Source organism: Salvelinus alpinus, chromosome 6 (genome assembly GCF_045679555.1).
Source record: "Salvelinus alpinus chromosome 6, SLU_Salpinus.1, whole genome shotgun sequence".
In the NCBI taxonomy this organism is placed as follows: Eukaryota; Metazoa; Chordata; class Actinopteri; order Salmoniformes; family Salmonidae; genus Salvelinus; species Salvelinus alpinus.
The window spans coordinates 32,969,711-32,992,845 of record NC_092091.1 but is presented as its reverse complement, the minus strand read 5'-3'; the positions used below and the strand labels follow the sequence as shown (position 1 = coordinate 32,992,845).

At 40.5% G+C, this 23,135-nt stretch overlaps 1 protein-coding gene across 7 annotated transcripts in view; it reads left to right on the top strand.

Moving 5' to 3' along the window:
- The first annotated feature begins 18,531 nt into the window (after positions 1–18,531).
- The window catches only part of LOC139578602 (nucleoprotein TPR-like), a 47,743-nt gene continuing 43,139 nt past the window's right edge, over positions 18,532–23,135 (top strand). For all 7 annotated transcript variants that reach the window (XR_011675575.1, XM_071406433.1, XM_071406436.1 and 4 more), the window contains exons 1-7: positions 18,532–18,709; positions 19,227–19,331; positions 19,493–19,566; positions 19,653–19,749; positions 19,884–19,987; positions 20,112–20,276; positions 21,610–21,783. Coding sequence is in view for 6 of the 7 variants with exons in the window: in XM_071406433.1 (XP_071262534.1) it covers positions 18,559–18,709; positions 19,227–19,331; positions 19,493–19,566; positions 19,653–19,749; positions 19,884–19,987; positions 20,112–20,276; positions 21,610–21,783 (870 nt within the window). In the remaining variant the exon portion in view is untranslated. The remainder of the gene's footprint in view (positions 18,710–19,226; positions 19,332–19,492; positions 19,567–19,652; positions 19,750–19,883; positions 19,988–20,111; positions 20,277–21,609; positions 21,784–23,135) is intronic.

Sequence of the window (23,135 nt, the reverse complement as noted above, 5' to 3'; positions counted from 1 at the left end):
CGGTTTGGCATACAAGTTAATATGACTGATCTATGGAAAGGGGGTACAACCCCCCCCCCCCAAGTGTCACAGGACTCGTCTGAAGGTAACCCGGTACCCGGCTGAAAAATGTATGGCAGTGAATAGGGCATTTCCAAGTCAAAGGTAATTTCACAGTAAAAAAACGTTTTTATTTCAAAAACATCTCAGATATAGGACAGACACTTAAAAACATTGTTTTGATAACATTTTTTGACTGGTTTTCCCATGTATGAATCTTGTTAAATTGGCTAATAGCAGTAAGGCCAAATTCAATGTTTCATCAAATATTGTTTTTTTTATACCTACAGGGATCCTAAAAATCGAATTATCATTGGTAGAACCATATTAAAACAATTCCATATGTTGGCTTAGTAGTAGTCTCGCGTTGCCATACCTCCAAAATCACATCACTGTCACGCCTCCCTTGAAGGTCTGGAGAATTATGTATTGCAATGGAGAGTAAAGTTTCCTAATGACAAGTCTTTCACATGGAGTAATAAGGCATGCTCCAGACAATCACGCATAGATTTTGGCTGGTGTCTAAATGTTTTGATAAACAGGGTATTTCTGTTAACATCCTTGCCACCCCCCTTACTGATCATAGAGCTATTTATATTGACATTAAACTTTATCACTGATAATGACCTTGGCAGAGCATTCTACTGGAAGCTTAATATCTCTATATTAAAACATGAGTTGGTCAAGATGGAGATAAACAATTTAATTACACACTTTTGGAACAAAGCTATACATGACAATTCATACAGTAATAACTGGGAGCTTTTTAAATATGAGGTTGGAAAATATTTAAGAAGATATTGGAGTATTCTTGCCAAGACAAGGAGAGCTGAAGAAGAAAGTGTAATTACAAAGATCACCTGTCTTGTTCAAAAGCCTGTTGAAAGTCTCTAAGAGGAGGACAAATCTGTTCTGTTTGAGCTCCAAAACAAGTTGGATGATATGTATAAACTGAAAGCAGAGGGAGCTTTTGTCAGATCTAGGAAGAAGTGGCTAGAGGAGGGTGAACAAAATTAATCTTATTTTTTCAGGTTGGAAAAATTCCACTCTAAAAATAATACAATTCAACAATTAAATATTAATGGTCTCATCACAGAAGATCCCAAATGAATCTCTAACTTTAGTTGCAATTTATACAGGAATTTATATAGTTCTAAGTATTGTGAGGTTTCCTCAACTCTTTTCTTTGACTCTCTGGGGGGGAGGCTGAGAGGGAACAATGTGATGACCCTATTATAGTTGAAGAGACATTTATTCTATTGAACACCTTAAAAATAATAAGTCTCCTGGGACTGATGGTATGTCTGCTGAGTTTTACAAAACTTTTTCTCAACAGTTGGCCTCACTTGTTAGAGGTCTTTTCTGAAAGCATTGTAAATAATGCTCTCCCTCCCAGTTTGATTCAAGGTCTGATTACATTAATACCTAAGCCCAAGAAAGACTTGCTTCCACTTGATAATTGGCGTCCAATCTGTCTGCTCAATAATGACTACAAAATATTTACCTCTATATTTGCAAAAAGAATGAAGGCAATATTGGACTCAATTATAGAAGAGACCCAATCTGGCATCATGAGGAATAGACATATACAGTGAGGGAAAAAAGTATTTGATCCCCTGCTGATTTTGTACGTTTGCCCACTGACAAAGAAATGATCAGTCTATAATTTTAATGGTAGGTTTATTTGAACAGTGAGAGACAGAATATCAACAAAAAAATCCAGAAAAACGCATGTCAAAAATGTTATGAATTGATTTGCATTTTAATGAGGGAAATAAGTATTTGACCCCTCTGCAAAACATGACTTAGTACTTGGTGGCAAAACCCTTGTTGGCAATCACAGAGGTCAGACGTTTCTTGTAGTTGGCCACCAGGTTTGCACACATCTCAGGAGGGATTTTGTCCCACTCCTCTTTGCAGATCTTCTTCAAGTCATTAAGGTTTCGAGGCTGACGTTTGGCAACTCGAACCTTCAGCTCCCTCCACAGATTTTCTATGGGATTAAGGTCTGGAGACTGGCTAGGCCACTCCAGGACCTTAATGTGCTTCTTCTTGAGCCACTCCTTTGTTGCCTTGGCCGTGTGTTTTGGGTCATTGTCATGCTGGAATACCCATCCACGACCCATTTTCAATACCCTGGCTGAGGGAAGGAGGTTTTCACCCAATATTTGACGGTACATGGCCCCGTCCATCGTCCCTTTGATGCGGTGAAGTTGTCCTGTCCCTTTAGCAGAAAAACACCCCCAAAGCATAATGTTTCCACCTCCATGTTTGACGGTGGGGATGGTTTCTTGGGGTCATAGGCAGCATTCCTCCTCCTCCAAACACGGCAAGTTGGGTTGATGCCAAAGAACTCCATTTTGGTCTCATCTGACCACAACACGTTCACCCAGTTGTCCTCTGAATCATTCAGATGTTCATTGGCAAACTTCAGACGGGCATGTATATGTGCTTTCTTGAGCAGGGGGACCTTGCGGGTGCTGCAGGATTTCAGTCCTTCACGGCATAGTGTGTTACCAATTGTTTTCTTGATGACTATGGTCCCAGCTGCCTTGAGATCATTGACAAGATCCTCCTGTGTAGTTCTGGGCTGATTCCTCACCGTTCTCATGATCATTGCAACTCCACGAGGTGAGATCTTGCATGGAGCCCCAGGCTGAGGGAGATTGACAGTTCTTTTGTGTTTCTTCCATTTACGAATAATCACAGAAACTGTTGTCACCTTCTCACCAAGCTGCTTGGCGATGGTCTTGTAGCCCATTCCAGCCTTGTGTAGGTCTACAATCTTGTCCCTGACATCCTTGGAGAGCTCTTTGGTCTTGGCCATGGTGGAGAGTTTGGAATCTGATTGATTGATTGCTTCTGTGGACAGGTATCTTTTATACAGGTAAGAAACTGAGATTAGGAGCACGCCCTTAAAGAGTGTGCTCCTAGTCTCCGTTCGTTACCTGTATGAAAGACACCTGGGAGCCAGAAATCTTTTTGATTGAGAAGGGGTCAAATACTTATTTCCCTCATTAAAATGCAAATCAATTTATAACATTTTTGACATGCATTTTTCTGGATATTTTTGTTGTTATTCTGTCTCTCACTGTTCAAATAAACCTACCATTAAAATTATAGACTGATAATTTCTTTCTCAGTGGGCAAACGTACAAAATCAGCAGGGGATCAAATACTTTTTTCCCTCACTGTATCTAATAATATCTGACTGGTGTTAGACCTTATTCACTATTCTGATTTAATCTTTGAAGATAGTTTTATTGTCTTCTTAGACTTTTATAAAGCCTTCGATACAGTGGAACATGAGTTTCTATTTCTCTCCCTTGAATAATTTGGTTTTGGGGAATTATTTTGTAGTACTATTAAAACTCTTTATATGAATGGGAACAGTTCAATTAAATTAAAGCATGGCACTTCTCCTAGATTTGATTTGAAATGAGGAATTAGGCAAGGTTGCCCAATTTCGCCTTACCTCTTCCTGCTTGCAACCCAACTTCTTACAAGTTCTGTTAAATCCAGTGATATAAAAGGGATCTCTATTGCTGACAGAGATATTATCATAAGTCAACTTGCAGATGACACAACCCTCTTTTTGAAAGATGCTGACCAGATTCCTGGAGCAGTCGGTGTGATAAATATATTTTCCAAAGCATCTGGTCTTTGCCTAAACCTTAATAAGTGTGAATTGTTTGCTGTTAAAGACTGTGTGATACCCTCTAGATGCAATATTCCAGGCAAGGAAAAAATAATATACCTTGGGATTACCATATCTAAGGATCAACAGGAAAGATGCTCATAAAATTTTATATCTATTATTGAAAAAACCAAAAAGAAGTTGAACCATTGGTTGCAGAGGGATTTATCCTTGAAAGGTTGAGTATTGCTTTCTAAAGCTGAAGGTATCTCCAGACTTACTTATGCAGCCCAGTCCCTATATCTTGACAACAAAATAGGTCAAGCGGTTGACCAGGTGCTTTTCAACTTAATTTGGAAAAACCGACACATTATATTAGGAAATCTGTCGTTATGAACTCATATGAATATGGTGGTCTCAATTTTTGATATTTTCCTACTTTGAATAATACTTTTAAGATAAATTGGGCTAAACATTTTTAAAGAATCCTACTTCAATTTGGAATTTCATCCCTCATATCTTCTCCTGTTTTGGTGGCCTCAATTTTATGTTACTTTGTAACTATAACATTGATAAGATTTTCATAGACAAGTATTCTTAGCGTGGTCGTTAATATATAAACATAATTTTTCCCGCATAGGTATTTCATTTGGAACAATAAGGACATTTTGTATAGAAACAAGTCTTTATTTTTTAAGAACTGGTTCAATAATCATATCCTACTGGTGAGTCAACTTTTTAATGCAGAAGGATTGTTACTCAATTCTGAGGAATTTTTATCTCGTTACAATCCCTGTAACACCTAGAGAGTTCGCCATAGTCTTTGATGCTATTCCATCTGGAACTCTCATGTTATTTAGAGGTGTAGCCAGACCTCACCTTCTTGACCTTCCCTCGCTTCTTCTTGTCAATAGGGGGGCGCTGTTTTCACTTTGGAAAAAATCGTGCCCAAATTAAACGGCCTCGTACTCTGTTCTAGATCATACAATATGCATATTATTATTACTATTGGATAGAAAACACTCTGAAGTTTCTAAAACTGTTTGAATTATATCTGTGAGTAAAACAGAACTCATTTGGCAGCAAACTTCCATACAGGAAGTGAAAAATCTGAAAACGAGGCTCTGTGTCAGGGCCTGCCTATTCAACTGGCTTTTATTTATCGATCTGTATGCACTTCATACGCCTTCCACTAGATGTCAACAGGCAGTGGAAGGTTGAATGGGGTGTCTAGCTTGATCTGAGGCCGAATAAGAGCTTTTGGAGTGGCAGGTCAGCTCTTTTGTCAGTTTTCCACGGCGTGCGGGGGAACCTCACATTGTCTTCTGAAAAGCGTTTGGTATACACGGCGAATTGCCCCGGCTCTGATTTTATTTGATACATATGAGAAAAACATCATAAAGTAGGATTTTTCAACCGATTTTGATCAGTTTATTCAACGTTTATTGGGAATTTTGGAATTTTTCGTTCCATGCGCTAAGAGATGATGGCTAGCCAAAGTTGCTAATTCGACAGAAGAAATTGACATTCTAAAACCAAACAACGATTTATTCTGGACCTAGGACTCCTTGCACAACATTCTGATGGAAGAACAGCAAAAGTAAGACAACATTTATGATGTTATTTCATATTTCTGTGTAATATGTTGACTCCAAAACGGCGGAGAATAGGTGAGAGCTGTCTCACAATAACGCATACTGTATGTTGTGGTAAAGTTATTTAAAAAAATCTAACACAGCGGTTGCATTAAGAACCAGTGTATCTTTCATTTGCCATACAACAAGTATTTTTATGTAAAGTTTATGATGAGTTCTTTGGTCAGATTAGGTGAGTGTCCAAAATATCTCCGGACATTCTGGTGAATTGTTGCTACGTATTCACAATGTATAACCACGATTTGCAGCTCTAAATATGCACATTTTCAAACAAAACATAAATGTATTGCATAACATGATGTTATAAGACTGTCATCTGATGAAGTTGTTCAAGGTTAGTGATTCATTTTATCTCTATTTTGTCAGTTTTGTGCAAGCTATTTTGGCGGGGAGTAAATTGCGTTGTGTGTTTGGCTACTGTAGTGAGCTAATAGAAATATATATTGTGTTTTCGCTGTAAAACACTTAAAAAATCTGAAATATTGGCTGGATTCACAAGATGTTTATCTTTCATTTGCTGTACACCATGTATTTTTCATAAATGTTTTATGATGAGTATTTATGTATTTCACGTTGCTCTCTGTAATTATTCTGGCTGCTTTGGTGCTATTTGTGATGGTGGCTGCAATGTAAATGCAATGTATACTTCTTGTATGCATGTCTGTAGCCATGAAGTGCTTTGAAAGGTTGGTCATGGTTCACATCAACACCATCATCCCAGAAACCATAGACCCACTCCAATTTGCATACCTTCCAAACAGATCCACAGATGATGCAATCTCTATTGCACTCCACACTGCCCTTTCCCACCTGGACAAAAGGAACACCTACGTGAGAATGCTATTCATTGACTACAACTCAGCATTCAACAGTGCCCTTAAAGCTCATCATTAAGCTAAGGACCTTGGGACTAAACACCTCCCTCTGCAACTGGATCCTGGACTTCCTGACGGGCCACCCCCAGGTGGTAAGGGTAGGTAACAACACATCTGCCACGCTGATCCTCAACACGGGGGCCCCTCTGGGGTGCGTGCTCAATCCCCTCCTGTACTCCTTGTTCGCCCATGACTGCATGGCCAATCACGACTCCAACACCATCATTAAGTTTGCCCGACGACGCAACAGTGGTAGGCCTGATCACCGACAACGATGAGACAGCCTATAGGGAGGAGGTCAGAGACCTGGCCGTGTGGTGCCAGGGAAACAACCTCTCCCTCAACGTGATCAAGACAAAGGAGATTATCGTGGACTACAGAAAAAGGATGGCTGAGCACGCCCCCCATTGTCACTGACAGGGCCGGTCCACATAACCAACGAACTGTCATGGTCCAAACACACCAAGACAGTTGTGAAGAGGGCACGACAAAGCCTATTCCCCCTCAGGAGACTGAAAAGATTTGGCATGGATCCTCAAAAAATTCTACAGCTGCACCATCGAGAGCATCCTGACTGGTTGCATCACCGCCTGGTATGGCAACTGCTTGGTCTCCGACCGCAAGGCACTACAGAGGGTAGTGCGTACGGCCCAGTACATCCATGGGGCCAAGCTTCCTGCTATCCAGGACCTCTATACCAGGCGGTGTCAGAGGAAGGCCCAAAGAATTGCCAAAGACTCCAGCCACCCTCGTCATAGACTGTTCTCTCTGCTACCGCACGGCAAGCGGTACAGGAGCGCCAAGTCTCGGTCCAAAGACTTCTTAACAGCTTCTACCCCCAAGCCATAAGACTCCTGAACAGCTAACCAAATAGCTACCCGGACTATTTGCAGTCCATTTTTACACTGCTGCTACTCTCTTTTTGTAATCTATGCATAGTCACTTTACCTCTACCTACATGTACATATTACCTCAATTGCCTCGACTAACCTGTGCCCCCGCACATTCTGTTCTGGTTCCCCCTGTATATAGCCTCGTTACTGTTATTTTATTGTTTCTCTTTAATTATTTGTTATTTTTCTATTTATTTTTTATTTTTTATTGTTTACTTCAGTTTATTTAGTAAATACTTTGTTTATTAACTGCATTGTTGGTTAAGGGCTTGTAAGTAAGCATTTCACTGTAAGGTCTACTACACCTGTTGTATTCGGCACATCTGACAAATACAATTTGATTTGATTTTGTGTGTGTTGTGAGCTCACTATACAGTTATCGGCAGAGTCACGTGAGCGAGAGGAAAACCTTTTTCCATAAAACATATTCATACTCTAGAACTGATGCACATCAAAAAATAATGGAGACAAAGCACTGGCAAACAACTTTAGACGCATTAGAGCGCATTACATGAATCTGCTCGGAGGTATTTTAAACTGCATTCCGAATGTTGACTGCTTAACACGTATCAAGCCAAGTGCTTTATGCATGCTCAGTTCTTGGGTCTCTGGAAATTTGAAATGGAAGTTATGGAACTCCCTCGGGTGGTTATTTTTATGGGGATAAGTTATTGGATCAAAATCATGCCAAATGTATTCACAAATGTAAATCACTTACCACAAATGTAAATCACTTTCCACAAATGTAAATCACTATTCACAAATGCAATTCACTATCCACAAACACCTTTTGATTTGTATTTGTAAATCGATATATTGCATTAGAATCTTTTTTAGAATTGCAGATATTCAGGTCATTTCCAAGGGCCTTAAGTAAAATGACTGCCATAAAGACAAACAGTTATCACGCGTAGAAATCGATTTGTAGTCCTAGAAAAAAAGTTGATCCCATAAAAGTTGATCCCATTGATGCTGTTGATTAGGATCACTGGTTGCTGCAGAAAAGGAGGCTGTCAAAGTGGGTGAGTGTAACCGGTGGGAAATGACTAGCTAGTTAGCTGTGCGTGCTAATAACGCTAATAGCGTTTCAATCGGTGACGTCACTCACTCTGAGACCTTGAAGTAGCTGAACCGGCACCGGGACCTGTCCTGGATGGCCGCCCATCCTCCCGATCAGGGCCGTTATGCACTCCCGGGGCATGGCGAGGACACCCGCGTGCCCTCGACCAGGCTGCGGCCAAGATGAGTCGGTGGGACACTTGTTCTGGGAGTGCAGAGCCGCCAGGGAGCTGTGGAAGGAAGCAGGCCCCCTGATCTCCCCGTGTCTGCCAGCAGGGGAGGACCTAACACCCCAGCTTGTGCTGTATGGGGTGGGCCGAAGGCCTATTCCATCGAAGGCCTTCACCAAGCTCTGGTCTACCCTCACGTGTCTGATGGATGCATTGTGGTCCTCCCGCAACCTGCTGGTTGTCGAAACGAGTAGAGACCACCCCCCCCAGGCAGTGGCCATGGTAGCCACAGAAGCTCTGGGGTGGTACAGAAGAAAGGGGGCCTCAACCCCAAGCGAAGGGTCCCCCAGAACACCCAAGGTCCTGGCAGCCACGGCCTGACAGCGCTGCGGCGCCTAGGGGAAGGATCTCCTCTGGGCCCCAAAGGACTCGACGGTTATTGATTCGGAAGAGCAGGAGGAGGCGAGTTTGATAAGGACTTCCTGTACAAAGGACCGAATTCAGCTTTTTAACAAAGTGACTTTTTAACATGTCTTAAAAATGTTTTACTTTTGTTAAATCATTCGTACACACTTTAAATGGCATTTACAACTTGATGTTTTACAAGAAAAAGTAATTTTATTCATGGTTGTTTCTATTGTTTTTAAATGAGCAACATGTACTTTTGATCAAATTTAAATGTAATATTTCAAATACTGTTTTTATGTGTATAAATGTTGTACAGAAATGAGCTGTTTTTAAAGGAAATGTAACAATACAACTTTTGCAAAAGAAAAAAAAGTTGTTTCCCTTGCTCTGAAAAGGCCACTTCTTTTGTGGAGTGGTGTGTAACGATGCTTCGGGGGTGACTGTTGTGGATGTGTGCAGAGGACGAGAAGAGGGACGGAAGCAATACTATTACGAAGTCTGATCCCATATCCTACACCTCCCGTCTACCTTTTGCATGCCTTTCCTGGGGAAACGGTTAGAGGCCTCAGGGATATTTATGTCTCCTTAATTAATGCTCATTGTCTGGGCAATATGAAACAGAGGATGGATTATAATCATTTACAATGTATGACATATCCTTCACATTTAGTGGTGCTATCACACTGGCCAGCTAATTCAACTATTTGGGTGATGAACGAGTGTACAAAGCAATAGTGTTGCAAATATAGATTAATTTTGGACTTCGATTATTTACGCTGGACATACATACTATGGTTACACATATGGTTAACATATTATGGTTACCATACTATAATTTCTGCACCAAGGTAAAGACAGTTTCAGGTTGGATATTCGATGGATATTCGCCTGTAGTTTTTCTTACCCCCAACAGCAGTTAGGGACCGTCAACATAGTGACAAATCACATTTTTCAAATTTCAATAGCTATTTAACCATTACTCCTAAAACTTTCAAAACTGGTTCTAGCTTTTGCACACATTTTATTTTTGTCAATTTACATCTCGCACTATATCTCGCAAAATTATTTATTTACATTTTTGAACTTCAATAGCTCCTTGGTCATGTGACCTATTTGACTCAAACAAGGTTCAGAATGTCCACTGACTATGCCTTCATATCGCACACTCTGATGTTTGTCTACTTTCATCTCATGCTATTAGACTAAAATCTGTAAGCTTTACAGGCCATCTACACTAAAAAATAAAATAGAGTTTTTGAACAAATTGTCACATAAAAGCTAACCATTCATTATTGAAAATATAACTATCAAACCTGCATTACAAAGACCCCGCAGCTGAAGGTGTCCTGCTGCATGGTGTGAGATATTTCCCCTCCTTTCCACTTTATGTACACCCAGTTGTCTTTTCCATGGCAGGATCTTCTCATTTTGAAGTACTCTCTTTTTTTATGTAAACATAATGGAATTCTGATTAGTTATAGGCAAATGAATACACAGGCCAAATATGTATGCTGTTTTCCTTATCACTATAATCTAGTATTAATTTAGTAGTAGAGGTAATTTCCTCTATGTCCCATTCTACACACAGTCTAAATGATAGGCACTGAACCATTTACAGGACAATAATAAAAGTAGCATATAGGATCCAACCCTATCACAGAGTGAATAAATGTAGAGCGTTTGTAGACTTTAAGAAAGAAAATATTAAGTGACAGTTTCATCAGTACATGCTTACAGAAAGTCATATCACAAACATCACAGATGACAGTGCCCACCAAATCTATGACAATAGAGAATGAATTGGAAGCACCAAAGTGTGTTTGTCAAAATAATATCTGAAAATGTCAGTTGTTGAACATAATACTTCTATTTGCAATAGCAATTTATGATATATGCAGTTGAGGAATATTCCATGTACCAACACTACGTGTAGGACGAACATAAGACATTCCCACAGAGTATTTTTTTTTTTACAGTGTTTTTTATTCCACCTTTATTTAACCAGGTAGGCCAGTTGACAACAAGTTCTCATTTACAACTGCAACCTGGCCAAGATAAAGCAAACCAGTGTGACACATACAACAACACAGAGTTACACATGGAATAAACAAATGTACAGTCAATAACACAATAGAAAAGTCTATATACAGTGTTTGCAAATGAAGTAAGATTAGGGAGGTAAGGCAATAAATAGGCCGTAGTGGGGAAATAATTACAATTTCGCAAATAAACACTGGAGTGAAAGATGTGCAGAAGATGAATGTGCAAGTAGAGATACTGGGGTGCAAAGTAGCAAAAATAAATAAATAACAAAATGGGGATGAGGTAGTTGGATGGGCTATTTGCAAATGGGCTATGTACAGGTGCAATGATATGTAAACTGCTCTGATAGTTGATGCTTAAAGATAGTGAGGGAGATATGAGTCTCCAGCTCCAGTGATTTTTGCAATTCGTTCCAGTCATTGGCAGCAGAGAACTGGAAGGAAAAGCGGCCAAATGAGGAATTGGCTTTGGGGGTGACCAGTGAAATATACCTGCTGGAGCGCGTGCTACGGGTGGGTGCTGCTATGGTGACCCGTGAGCTGAGATAAGGCGGGGTTTTACCTAGCAAGGACTTATAGATGACCTGGAGCCAGTGGGTTTGGCGACGAGTATGAACTTATTTTGGAACTTATTTTCCACCATAATTTGCAAATAAATTCATTTAAAATCCTACAATGTGATTTTCTGGATTTTTTTCTCTCATTTTGTCTGTCATAGTTGAAGTGTACCTATGATGAAAATTACAGGCCTCTCTCATCTTTTTAAGTGGGAGAACTTGCACAATTGGTGGCTGACTAAATACTTGCCCCACTGTAGGTCTGTAACAGTTTGGGTCTAGAGTATCTCCCCCTTTGAAGAGGGGGATGACCGCAGCAGCTTTCCAATCTTTGGGGGTCTCAGACGAAATGAAAGAGAAGTTGAACAGGTTTTGGGGTTCGTTTCCTTGTTCGTTGTCAATCATTGGCTCATTGGTGAAATTAGCATTCTGACAATATCTTTAATTAAATAATTCAAAAATCTTTATTAATGCAATTGCAAACAGAAGTTGACAACAGGAACATACGCATGTTTCCGAGTAAATTCTGCATAAAAGAAAAGGTCCCAAGTTATTTTATTAAACCCGAAGTCCAGCCCTAATGATGTCACTCTCCATGTCATTATCTTCTACTCATGAGACCAAAACCATGCCTAATCAACACTAAAACTCTTGTTTATGTAGCTATCTAAAAGCTTAGCAGTAAATGTCCAAGTTGATTTATAGTGGAATGTCTGACTAATCTCTTATCTCTTACACTCCCCTGCAGAGTTCTGTCTTCACAGTCACACATTTCTCAGACAGTTTCTCCATTAGAGGCAGAGAGACTAGAAAAGTACTGTGGAACAATATTAAACCTCATAATGTATATATATTGTTAATCTGTAGTCTAGGACCCTATAAATGTAAGGATGGAGGGGTCTTATAATCCCTCCCCTTCTATTAATACAACATAAGCATAATCAATTATTATAGTATATGAAACATTTGGTACAGCCCCTATCATGACCCCTAGGTGAACCCCTTTCACAGGCTAGTAATAGGGGTTGCAACAATTGCGGCGGATAATTTTAGAAAGATAGGGTCCAGATTGTCTAGCCCAGCTGATTTGTAGGGGTCCAGATTTTGCAGCTCTTTCAGAACATCAGGTATCTGGATTTGGGTGAAGGAGAAATGGGGGAGGCTTGGGCAAGTTGCTGTGGGGGGTGCAGAGCTGTTGACCAGGGTAGGGGTAGCCAGGTGGAAAGCAAGGTCAGCCGTAGAAAAATGCTTATTGAAATTCTCAATAATCGTAGATTTATCGGTGGTGACAGTATTTCCCAGCATCAGTGCAGTGGGCAGCTGGGAGGTGCTCTTATTCTCCATAAACTTTACAGTGTCCCAGAAATGTTTGGAGTTTGTGCTACAGGATGCAAATTTCTGTTTGAAAAAGCTAGCCTTTGCTTTCCTAACTGCCTGTGTATATTGGTTCCTAACTTCCCTGAAAAGTTGCATAGCTTTTCGATGCTAATGCAGTACGCCACAGGATATTTTTGTGCTGGTCAAGGGCAGTCAGGTCTGGAGTGAACCAAGGGCTATACAGTGGGGAGAACAAGTATTTGATACACTGCCGATTTTGCAGGTTTTCCTACTTACAAAGCATGTAGAGGTCTGTAATTTTTATCATAGGTACACTTCAACTGTGAGAGACGGAATCTAAAACAAAAATCCCGAAAATCACATTGTATGATTTTTAAGTAATTCATTTGCATTTTATTGCATGACATAAGTATTTGATCACCTACCAACCAGTAAGAATTCCGGCTCTCACAGACCTGTTAGTTTTTCTTTAAGAAGCCCTCCTGTTCTCCACTCATTACCTGTATTAACTGCACCTGTTTGAACTCGTTACCTGTATAAAAGACACCTGTCCACACACTCAATCAAACAGACTCCAACCTCTCCACAATGGCCAAGACCAGAGAGCTGTGTAAGGACATCAAGGATAAAATTGTAGACCTGCACAAGGCTGGGATGGGCTACAGGACAATAGGCAAGCAGCTTGGTGAGAAGGCAACAACTGTTGGCGCAATTATTAGAAAATAGAAGAAAATAGAAGAAGTTCAAGATGATGGTCAATCACCCTCGGTCTGGGGCTCCATGCAAGATCTCACCTCGTGGGGCATCAATGATCATGAGGAAGGTGAGGGATCAGCCCAGAACTACACGGCAGGACCTGGTCAATGACCTGAAGAGAGCTGGGACCACAGTCTCAAAGAAAACCATTAGTAACACACTACGCCGTCATGGATTAAAATCCTGCAGCGCACACAAGGTCCCCCTGCTCAAGCAGGCGCATGTCCAGGCCCGTCTGAAGTTTGTCAATGACCATCTGGATGATCCAGAGGAGGAATGGGAGAAGGTCATGTGGTCTGATGATTCAAAAATAGAGCTTTTTGGTCTAAACTCCACTCGCCGTGTTTGGAGGAAGAAGAAGGATGAGTACAACCCCAAGAACACCATCCCAACCGTGAAGCATGGAGGTGGAAACATCATTCTTTGGGGATGCTTTTCTGCAAAGGGGACAGGACGACTGCACCGTATTGAGGGGAGGATGGATGGGGCCATGTATTGCGAGATCTTAGCCAACAACCTCCTTCCCTCAGTAAGAGCATTGATGATGGGTCGTGGCTGGGTCTTCCAGCATGACAACGACCCGAAACACACAGCCAGGGCAACTAAGGAGTGGCTCCGTAAGAAGTATCTCAAGGTCCTGGAGTGGCCTAGCCAGTCTCCAGACCTGAACCCAATAAAAAATCTTTGGAGGGAGCTGAAAGTCCGTATTGCCCAGCGACAGCCCCGAAACCTGAAGGATCTGGAGAAGGTCTGTATGGAGGAGTGGGCCAAAATCCCTGCTGCAGTGTGTGCAAACCTGGTCAAGAACTACAGGAAACGTATGATCTCTGTAATTGCAAACAAAGGATTCAGTACCAAATATTAAGTTCTGCTTTTCTAATGTATCAAATACTTATGTCTTGCAATAAAATGCTAATTATTTACTTAAAAATCATACAATGTGATTTTCGGGATTTTTGTTTTAGATTCCGTCTCTCACAGTTGAAGTGTACCTATGATAAAAATTACAGACCTCTACATGCTTTGTAAGTAGGAAAACCTGCAAAATCGGCAGTGTATCAAATACTTGTTCTCCCCACTGTATCTGTTCCTGGTTCTAAATTTTTCAAATGGTGCATGCTTATTTAAGATTGTGAGGAAAGCACTTTTAAAGAATAACCAGGCATCCTCTACTGACGGAATGAGATCAATATCTTTCCAGGATACCCGGGCCAGGTCGATTTAGAAAGGCTTGCTTGCTGAAGTGTTTTTGCGAGTGTTTGACTGTGATGAGGGGTGATCGTTTGACCGCGGACCCATTATGGACGCAGGCAATGATGCAGTGATCGCTGAGATCCTGGTTGAAGACAGCAGAGGTGTATTTAGAGGGCAGGTTGGTCAGGATGATATCTATGAGGCTGCCCGAGTTTACGGATTTGGGGTTGTACCTGGTAGGTTCCATGATAATTTGGGTGAGATTGAGGGCATCTAGCTTAGATTGTAGGACGGCCGGGGTGTTAAGCATATCCCAGTTTAGGTCACCTAACAGTACAAACTCTGAAGATAAATGGGGGGCAATTAATTCACATATGATGTTCAGGGCGCAGCTGGGGCCTGAGGGGGGTATGTAACCAGCAGCAACAGTGAGAGACTTATTTCTGAAAAAGTGCATTTTTAAAAGTAGAAGCTCGAACTATTTGGGCACGGACTTGGATAGCATGACAGAACTCTGCAGGCTGTCTCTGCAGTAGATTGCAACACCACCCCCTTTGGCATTTCTGTCTTGGCGGAAAGTGTATACACATACATAGAGGCATTTTTCAGCTATGATTTTACCACTCAGAATCCAGAATGGATATGGAAATGGGACCAGCACAGGACGTAATACACCCTTACAACAATCTACTTTTTGATCTTCGGACTTCTTATCTGGTAAACTGCTACTGTGTCAAGAAAAGAGCCCCAATTAGGGGTTAGTGTACTCCAGTAAAAAAGGGCTGGTTTAGATTAAAAACTATTGCCCGGTGTCCCTGTTCATAGGGGCATGAGAGACTAGTCAGTGGTAGAATTGAGTTGGCACTTTATTGGCCCAAACACCCACAGACCCACAAGGTTGAGGTTACTCATGGACAGTATTTTTTTTTTGCATTGATGCATTGTGTCTTCTAACTGTCCAAGAATAGTATCCAAAGTATTAGGAAATATTTGTTCCCATAAATACAAAGGAGGATGTCTCTCCTCATACCTCTGGCACTTTAGCCAGACTGCCAGACTGTGCACCACAGAGCCAATCAGGAGAGAATACATACAGGTCAAGGGTGCCAATTCAAAGTCAAGGGGTGTGTCTGTGCCTTTTGGATTACTCTCTCTTTACAGAGAACCCCTGTGGTTCAAGTCAAGAGCTACCCTTCCCATTTCAGTCTGTTCTGCGCATGTCTGAAAGTGACAGAACCAGCAGCCAAGAGAGTTTTTCACAGTATGTCATCAAAAATTATTACACTTATGAATGTATTTAAAATGCTAATATGTATTAGATCCAGTACAATGGAATAACTAAGACCTGAATTAGAATGCAGCGTGTTTTCCGATTCCTCCTTCTCTTTCTGTCAAGCAGGGTCAACCAAAAACAATTGGCTTGATGGTTCATGCAGATACTGGGGAAGCAACATATAAATGTATTGATCCCTTAAATGATTTTACTATTAAATGACCCATATCACAACCCTCATACCTCTTCACAAAAATGGACCTAAATCAATTTTGGAAAAAGGATTTTACTCACAAAGGACATGGGAATTTATTTTTCCAGTTAGAAATAGTAGGCCATGCATCAAATAACTATTTTCATCAGAAAAACAAACCCTCAAATGCATTATTGCATTTTGTAAGTTGTCTGCAGGTGGCTTGTTGTGAATGCACTCAAATATCAAGTCATTATCAGGTTATGTAAACTGTGTTCTAATATTCAACGTAGAAGGATTTGTCTTAATGTACAGTATATGAAAGTGATGCTATGAAAATGATTCTTTCACGTTATCAAGCTCACTGACCGACAAATCACTGCCTATTACTGTGATTAAAAAGAGCATATGAAACATTGTTTTTCATGAGGCCTACCTGTGCGCCTTCCTTTAAGCACCTCTGTTCGAACACCTCTCCTTTCCTTGGTCCATACCACATACAGCCATTTGCGGATCTTTTCAGTGTCCATGTGAAAGATTGTTATTGCGAGGATGGAACATTTGTTAGCAAAACAAATAAATTAACGCCCATGTAAAATGAAGGCCTGCATGCTCACACTTAAATTTAGAAAATAATTATGTAAAATCATATGAGAGGAAAATTGACAAACTAAAGGGTGTGCAACATAGACAGGTAGTCAGTGGACATTCTGAACCTTGTTTGAAGTCACTAGGTCACATGACCAAGGAGCTATTGAAATTTTAAAATTAGAAAAATTAATGTGAAATCATGTGAGATGAAAATTGACAATATAAAGGGTCAAAAGGGTTAATGTCAAAATCGTGAAAATAAGACCTGTGCAATGTTGTGAGCAATTTTTCCAATATCATGACACTTATTTGGAGTCTGTGGCTCAAGTGGTTTGAAAGCGCGAAATATCCAACTTAAAACTGTCTTTACCTCGCTAATTTCTAGTCTTGAAAGGCTGGAATCAACATGGCCGAACGAGAGGCTGCCAGCGATTTATAGAAATCTACAAACCGTTTTCTACCGTGTTAACTTTTTTCTACGCATGATTACTTCTTAGCTGTGTTCAAATACCCATACTAACATAATGTATATTAAATACTTAATGAGTATATACTACATGCTATTAGTATACTGTAAACGAACAGTATCCTTTCAGTTGAGCGTACTAACATATTTGTTACAACGGCAGTCAAAGCACCCAAGCTAACGTTACTTCCAGACACAAATGAGAGGTACCACTATGACCATGTTACTGTGTCGCTGGCAACAATTTAATTACGCGTTTTCCCAACGTTAACTGACCCCAGCCATATTCAACCGGTGTTGAGCGCTCGTAAATGCATTATTCTGCCTCTGGTAACAACGTTACACCCAGACGAGTGTGCACGGAAATCGGAGTAGATAGCCAGAGCGAATTTTCGAAAGCACCCGAAGGTTCATTGAGAACACACACCGACTATACTATTTAGCTAAGAATGACGGGAATAATCAAGTCAATACACGTTGGGTAGTTGGTTAGCCTATAGTTAATATACTGGCAAGTTTGATGTAGTTAGCCTATAGTTAATATACTGGCAAATGTGATATATAAGTAGCCAACTACCGTTAGGTAGCTTGCTACCATAAAGGGTACATACTGCTGTAATGATATGCTATGTGATTCGTAAGGTCAGCGTAGGTAACAAATTGTCAGCCAACATAACGTGTAAGTTATTTGAAAAGTATTTATTCATTACATTGCTCAACATTTTTAACATTTGTCATAATTAGTTTAAAAAATGAATTTGTATCCGCTATCGTTGGACTTGGACAGCTGCATATTTTTCGCCATTTTCTTCAAATCTGAAAACGATGTGACGCCACGCCCATTTCCTGAAGAATTGCATTGTGGGCCCTAAAGTACAGAAATAGTCCTCTGCATGTATTTTGGCGAATTTACTACGACATCCGGGAACTTTTGTCATACTAACAATACTATGACCAACAAGCATACTATATACTCAACTCACGTCACAAATAGTACGATTAGTGAGACAGATCAGTGAGACGTCTATGGTAGACAAATATGGAGTTGTAGGTTTTCCATATCGGTCATGTTTCTCATATCTCGCCTATGTGTAAATCATTATGGCTGTCATTTTACTTAAGGCCCTTGGAAATGACATGCATATCTGCAGTTATAAAACAATTGTAATGCAATATATCTATTTACAAATACAAATCAAAAGGTGTGTGGAAAGTGATTTACATTTGTGGATTGGAGATTTACATTTGTGAATACATTTGGCATGATATTGATCCAGGTCTGCCTTCCTCAATAGCATGACTATGCTCACTGAGTCTGTACGTATGTACATAGTCAAAGATATCCCCAAGTATCTCACTGAGAAGAAGTAGTCACTGCGCCTGCTCAGATCCAGGTGTTTTGTGAGGGGAAAATGTCTGCAGTGCTACTACAAGCTCTGGAGCGCGCGGAGATAACGAAACTCCCGAAAGCTGTTCAAAATAAACTGGAAAAGCTCCTCTCTGATCTGCAATATGAAATAGATTTCCTCAAGGCACACCAGGAGCAATTTAGAGTCGATAGTGGTAAGATATAGCCGAATAGGAGGTCATTATATGTGTACAGCCCCAGCTAACTACGTAGTAGGATAACGCGTGGATGGCCTTGACCGGCAGCATCGACAACTGTTTACTAGCTAGTTTTCAAGGCAGAGGGATATGGATTCAAAAATAGCTTTCCAACAATGTTTATCAACCATGTCTAAATTGCTTTGCTACTGTAACTAGCTAGCATTAGCTGTTCTGTCTGGCGTAACCTGGTGAATGAATGACTGAGTAGGGTAACGTTAGCTCAGGGTCTTCAACCCTGTTGCTGGAGCGCTAACGTTACCGTCCTGTAGGTTCTCACTCTAACCTCGGTTGTAACTGACCTGATTCAGTTTATCAACCAGCTCATTATTAGAATCAGGTGCGCTAGATTGGGGTGTGAGCGAAACCCTGCAGGTCGGTAGCTCTCCAGGAATAGGAAAAAGTACTTTGATTTATAATGTAGCTTTCAAGACGAGAGCAGCCAAGTTGACATGTGTTGTTGTCACTCTTGCAGAACAACAGTTCTTTGAGAAAGTGCAGCGTCTAGAGCAGAGTCAGGAACAGTTTGTGACCCAGACTGAACAGCACTACAAACTCCGAGAGGAGTTCACCAAGATCAGTAAGTGGAATTAGTTACAGGATCCAGCAAAAGTCTCTTTAATGACTACGGCATACATGTAAACACTAGTATGTGATGCATGCATGGCTATTTACTGACCATGACTAAAGAATGGGGGATGATAATCTACCATTTAATGAAATTGCTCTTCTTTTCTATAGATGAAGAACTCAAGAGTGTGCGGGAAAATAATAAAAACTGTGAAATCAACCAAGACAAGTTTACATCTGAACAGGTGAGACTCATGATCTTGTCATCTCTTTAACAGTTGGTGTTGACACCTTTTTGGGCTTAATATAGATGTACACATTTTTATTCTAGGCCCAGTTCTCAAAAGCCAAAGATGAACTGGAGTCAGAGAAGAGGGAGCTTGTGCATACACTGGAGAGGAGATCTCAGGAAGTGGACTATCTGAGTGGTATGGATGAATTTATATGGAGGGACACACACACACACACACACACACACACACACACACACACACACACACACACACACACACACACACACACATTATTCATTTAATGTCTATGGGATTTATTTGATCATCAGAGGACTTGCAGCGCCTCAATGACAAAGTGTCAGAAGTCAATACCACAAAGATGGGGCTGCAGCTCAAGCTGGACGAGCTCGAATCCTCAGAGGTCAACATCAAGGTGAGCTTATTTGAATGTTCTGTAACTTGTGAACTCTTGAATAGGACTCAGCTCTAAAGGAAGGTGTTAAAATGATCCAATACATCACATGTGTAATCCACACTGTTGTGCCTATTACCTCCAGTACCGTGAGAAGCGTATGGAGCAGGAGAAGGAGCTGTTGCAGGGCCAAACGGCCTGGCTGAACGGAGAGCTCAAGGCTAAGAGTGAGGAGCTGCTGGCCCTGTCACGTCAGAAGGGCAACGAGATCCTGGAGCTCAAGTGCAGCCTTGAGAACAAAGAGGATGAGGTATGACCAAGACAAGCCCAATAATGGACTAAAGGAGCCTAACGTTACTCCTAATAGTCCAAGGACCTGCCATGTTCTGTTAGAGGTGAATTGGCTGTGGAAGCACAAAACAGCCAAATACTCCATCTAAATGTGAATTGATTCTCAATGGCGATACAGTTCTAGAAACATAAGACTATTTTCATATCACATAAAAATAATTCCACAAATGCAAAATTTACACACACTTAACTGTTTTTACCACGTTTGCAGCCGACAGTATTTCTCATTGACAACACATTTGTGGCGTCAGTCTTCCGTTTATACACAGGTGTTCGGAGACGCAGACACCTAATTAGCACTAGTGGTCCAACTCTGTCTTCCGTCTGTTTTCTGTTAACAAGCGCTGAAATATGGCCATGTGGAAACCCTACCGCTATAAAGGTGTGAAGTTATTTAACCTTTTTAGTTTTTTGGAAATTATTTCTCACAGATATGAACATTCCTTATGTTTCCAAAACAGTACTTGCAAGCGATGCGCGTTAACGTTTAGAGCAAGCATCAGGGCTCTTAACAAAACTCCCTCTGCCAGAAGCTACCATCATCAATAGGTGTTAAAGCAAGTTATACCATGGCATTGTTGAATACTCATTTATGATTGGCTTGAAGGGCATTCTATAGCGTACATTATTTCCCTATTACGCATGGTATATCAGCACGGTAGAATTCAATGGCTATAGTTCATTCTGATCTGTTCTATTGAGCTGTTTCTGAAAGCAAAAGTCGAATTGAAAACTTTATTGACATTGTTGATTTCGATTTTCATAATAGCAAGCTAGGACTTGATGGTTTAGTTAGCTAAACTACCAAGTCTGTTTGTTTGGTTACCAAGGCAACTACTGTAGCTATCTAGTAAACTTGCTAGCTGCTTCAGTGGATGTTGAACACATTTCTACCTGTAAATGTGTTAAATTATAGCCATGGTATAAAAGGGATAATCCATTCATGGCTCTGCATTCTCTGGAAAATAATGCAACTCCGTGGAAGGTCAGTTCCATTCCGCTAGTGTGTCATGGAACACACCTTCCACGTCGTTCATTATTTTCTAGAGAAAGCATAGCCCCTCGTTGATTATCCCTTACGTAGTTAGCGTCTGAATGGGGTAGACCAAGACATAACAGTAAAAAAAAACATTATTTTTCTATCACAAATAGTTATGTTGGAACAACTGTACATGCTGGTTTCATATTCATCTATTGAGTATGTTTTTGATATGACAATGTCTCTAAACTATTACCTGACTGGCTTATCCCCATTTACTGTGTCAACATTATGTTTTCGGTTGTTTTTGTAGTTGAACAGAGTCCAGGACCAAGTGACAAGTTTAAAGACTTCAAGTGAAAGCCTTCAGAAGCAGACTGAAGACATGATCAGCAAACTGAAAGAGGCTAAGGAGCAGCACGCTAGCATGGAGGAGAAGTTTAGGAATGAGCTGAATGCCAACATAAAGCTCTCCAACTTGTACAAGGTATGTAGAACAAGTCTAAGATTTGCTTTCAATTCCAATGAGTACTCTATAGCTCACAAAATCAGTCATGATTGCAGATGTTGCTAATTTGATCGCAAATTTTTTTTTGCTTATCAAATCAAATGTATTTGTCACATGCGCCAAATGTAACGGGTGTATATTTTACCGTGAAATGCTGACTTATAAATAAGCCCTTTCTCAACAATGCAGAGTTAAAAAGTAAGAAAAATTAGCGCACAAAAAAAGGAAACGGTAACACAATAAAATAACGAGGCTATATACAAGGAGTACGGACACCGAGTCGATGTGCAGAGGTATGAGGCAGTTGAGGTAATATGTACATGTAGGTAGGGGTAAAAGTAGTGATGCACCGATATGACATTTTTTGGCCAATAATGATATCCGATATTTTCTTTGTCAAAAAACTCGATACCGATATTAACATTTTTAGCAGCCCTTTAAGCATTCTAGTACAGTTAAATAGTTAACACACACGCATGGATGCAGCGGTCTAAGGCACTGCATCTCAGTGCAAGAGGGTTCACTACCGTCCCTGGTTCAAATCCAGGCTGTATCACATCCGGCCGTAATTGGGAGTCCCATAGGGCGGCGCACAATTGGCCCAGCATCGTCCGGGTTTGGCCGGGGTAGGCCGTCATTGTAAATAAGAATTTGTTTTTAACTGACTTGCCTAGTTAAATAAAGGTTACACACACACACACTGACCAAAAAGTTGTTTTGTTTGGTATTTACGTATGTCCCCATTAGCAGTAAAACATAATCAAAACCTATTTCTTTCACTTACTTGCTGTGTTGTTTCGTTGCTCAGTCGTTTCATTCTCAACCAGGATTTCTATGGAACGCCGTTTGGGTGTTTGCATGTCAAAAAAGATACACGTCAAATAGTGTCATAAGCTTGTCGACCAATCAGGACCTGAATATAACTGCACGTCACATAATAATTTAATGCGTTCATAAATTTTTTGCGTAGTTATTACACATTGATTACACTATCACTCGTATTTCAAATGTTTAACGATTCATCGATACGTATGCTATGATGCTGGTAAAGTTGTCTCGCACACCTACTGTGCTGGTCATTAAAAAAAAGTTAGCTAGCTCATGGATGGAAACAATGTTCTTTCCCAAAAGCATAGCTACTGAAACAGATTGTCGTTTTGCTATCTTTAGCTAGCTAACTATATAGCTAGGTGACATCTTCTAAAATAACCCTAATTTATTAGACAGTTCTTATTTGATTAATGGTGGTCGGACCCATCTATGTGAAGCAAACCATAATAAGGATTAGCCACAATAGTGGACTTCGCGGTTAGCCTTCAAAATAAAAGTAT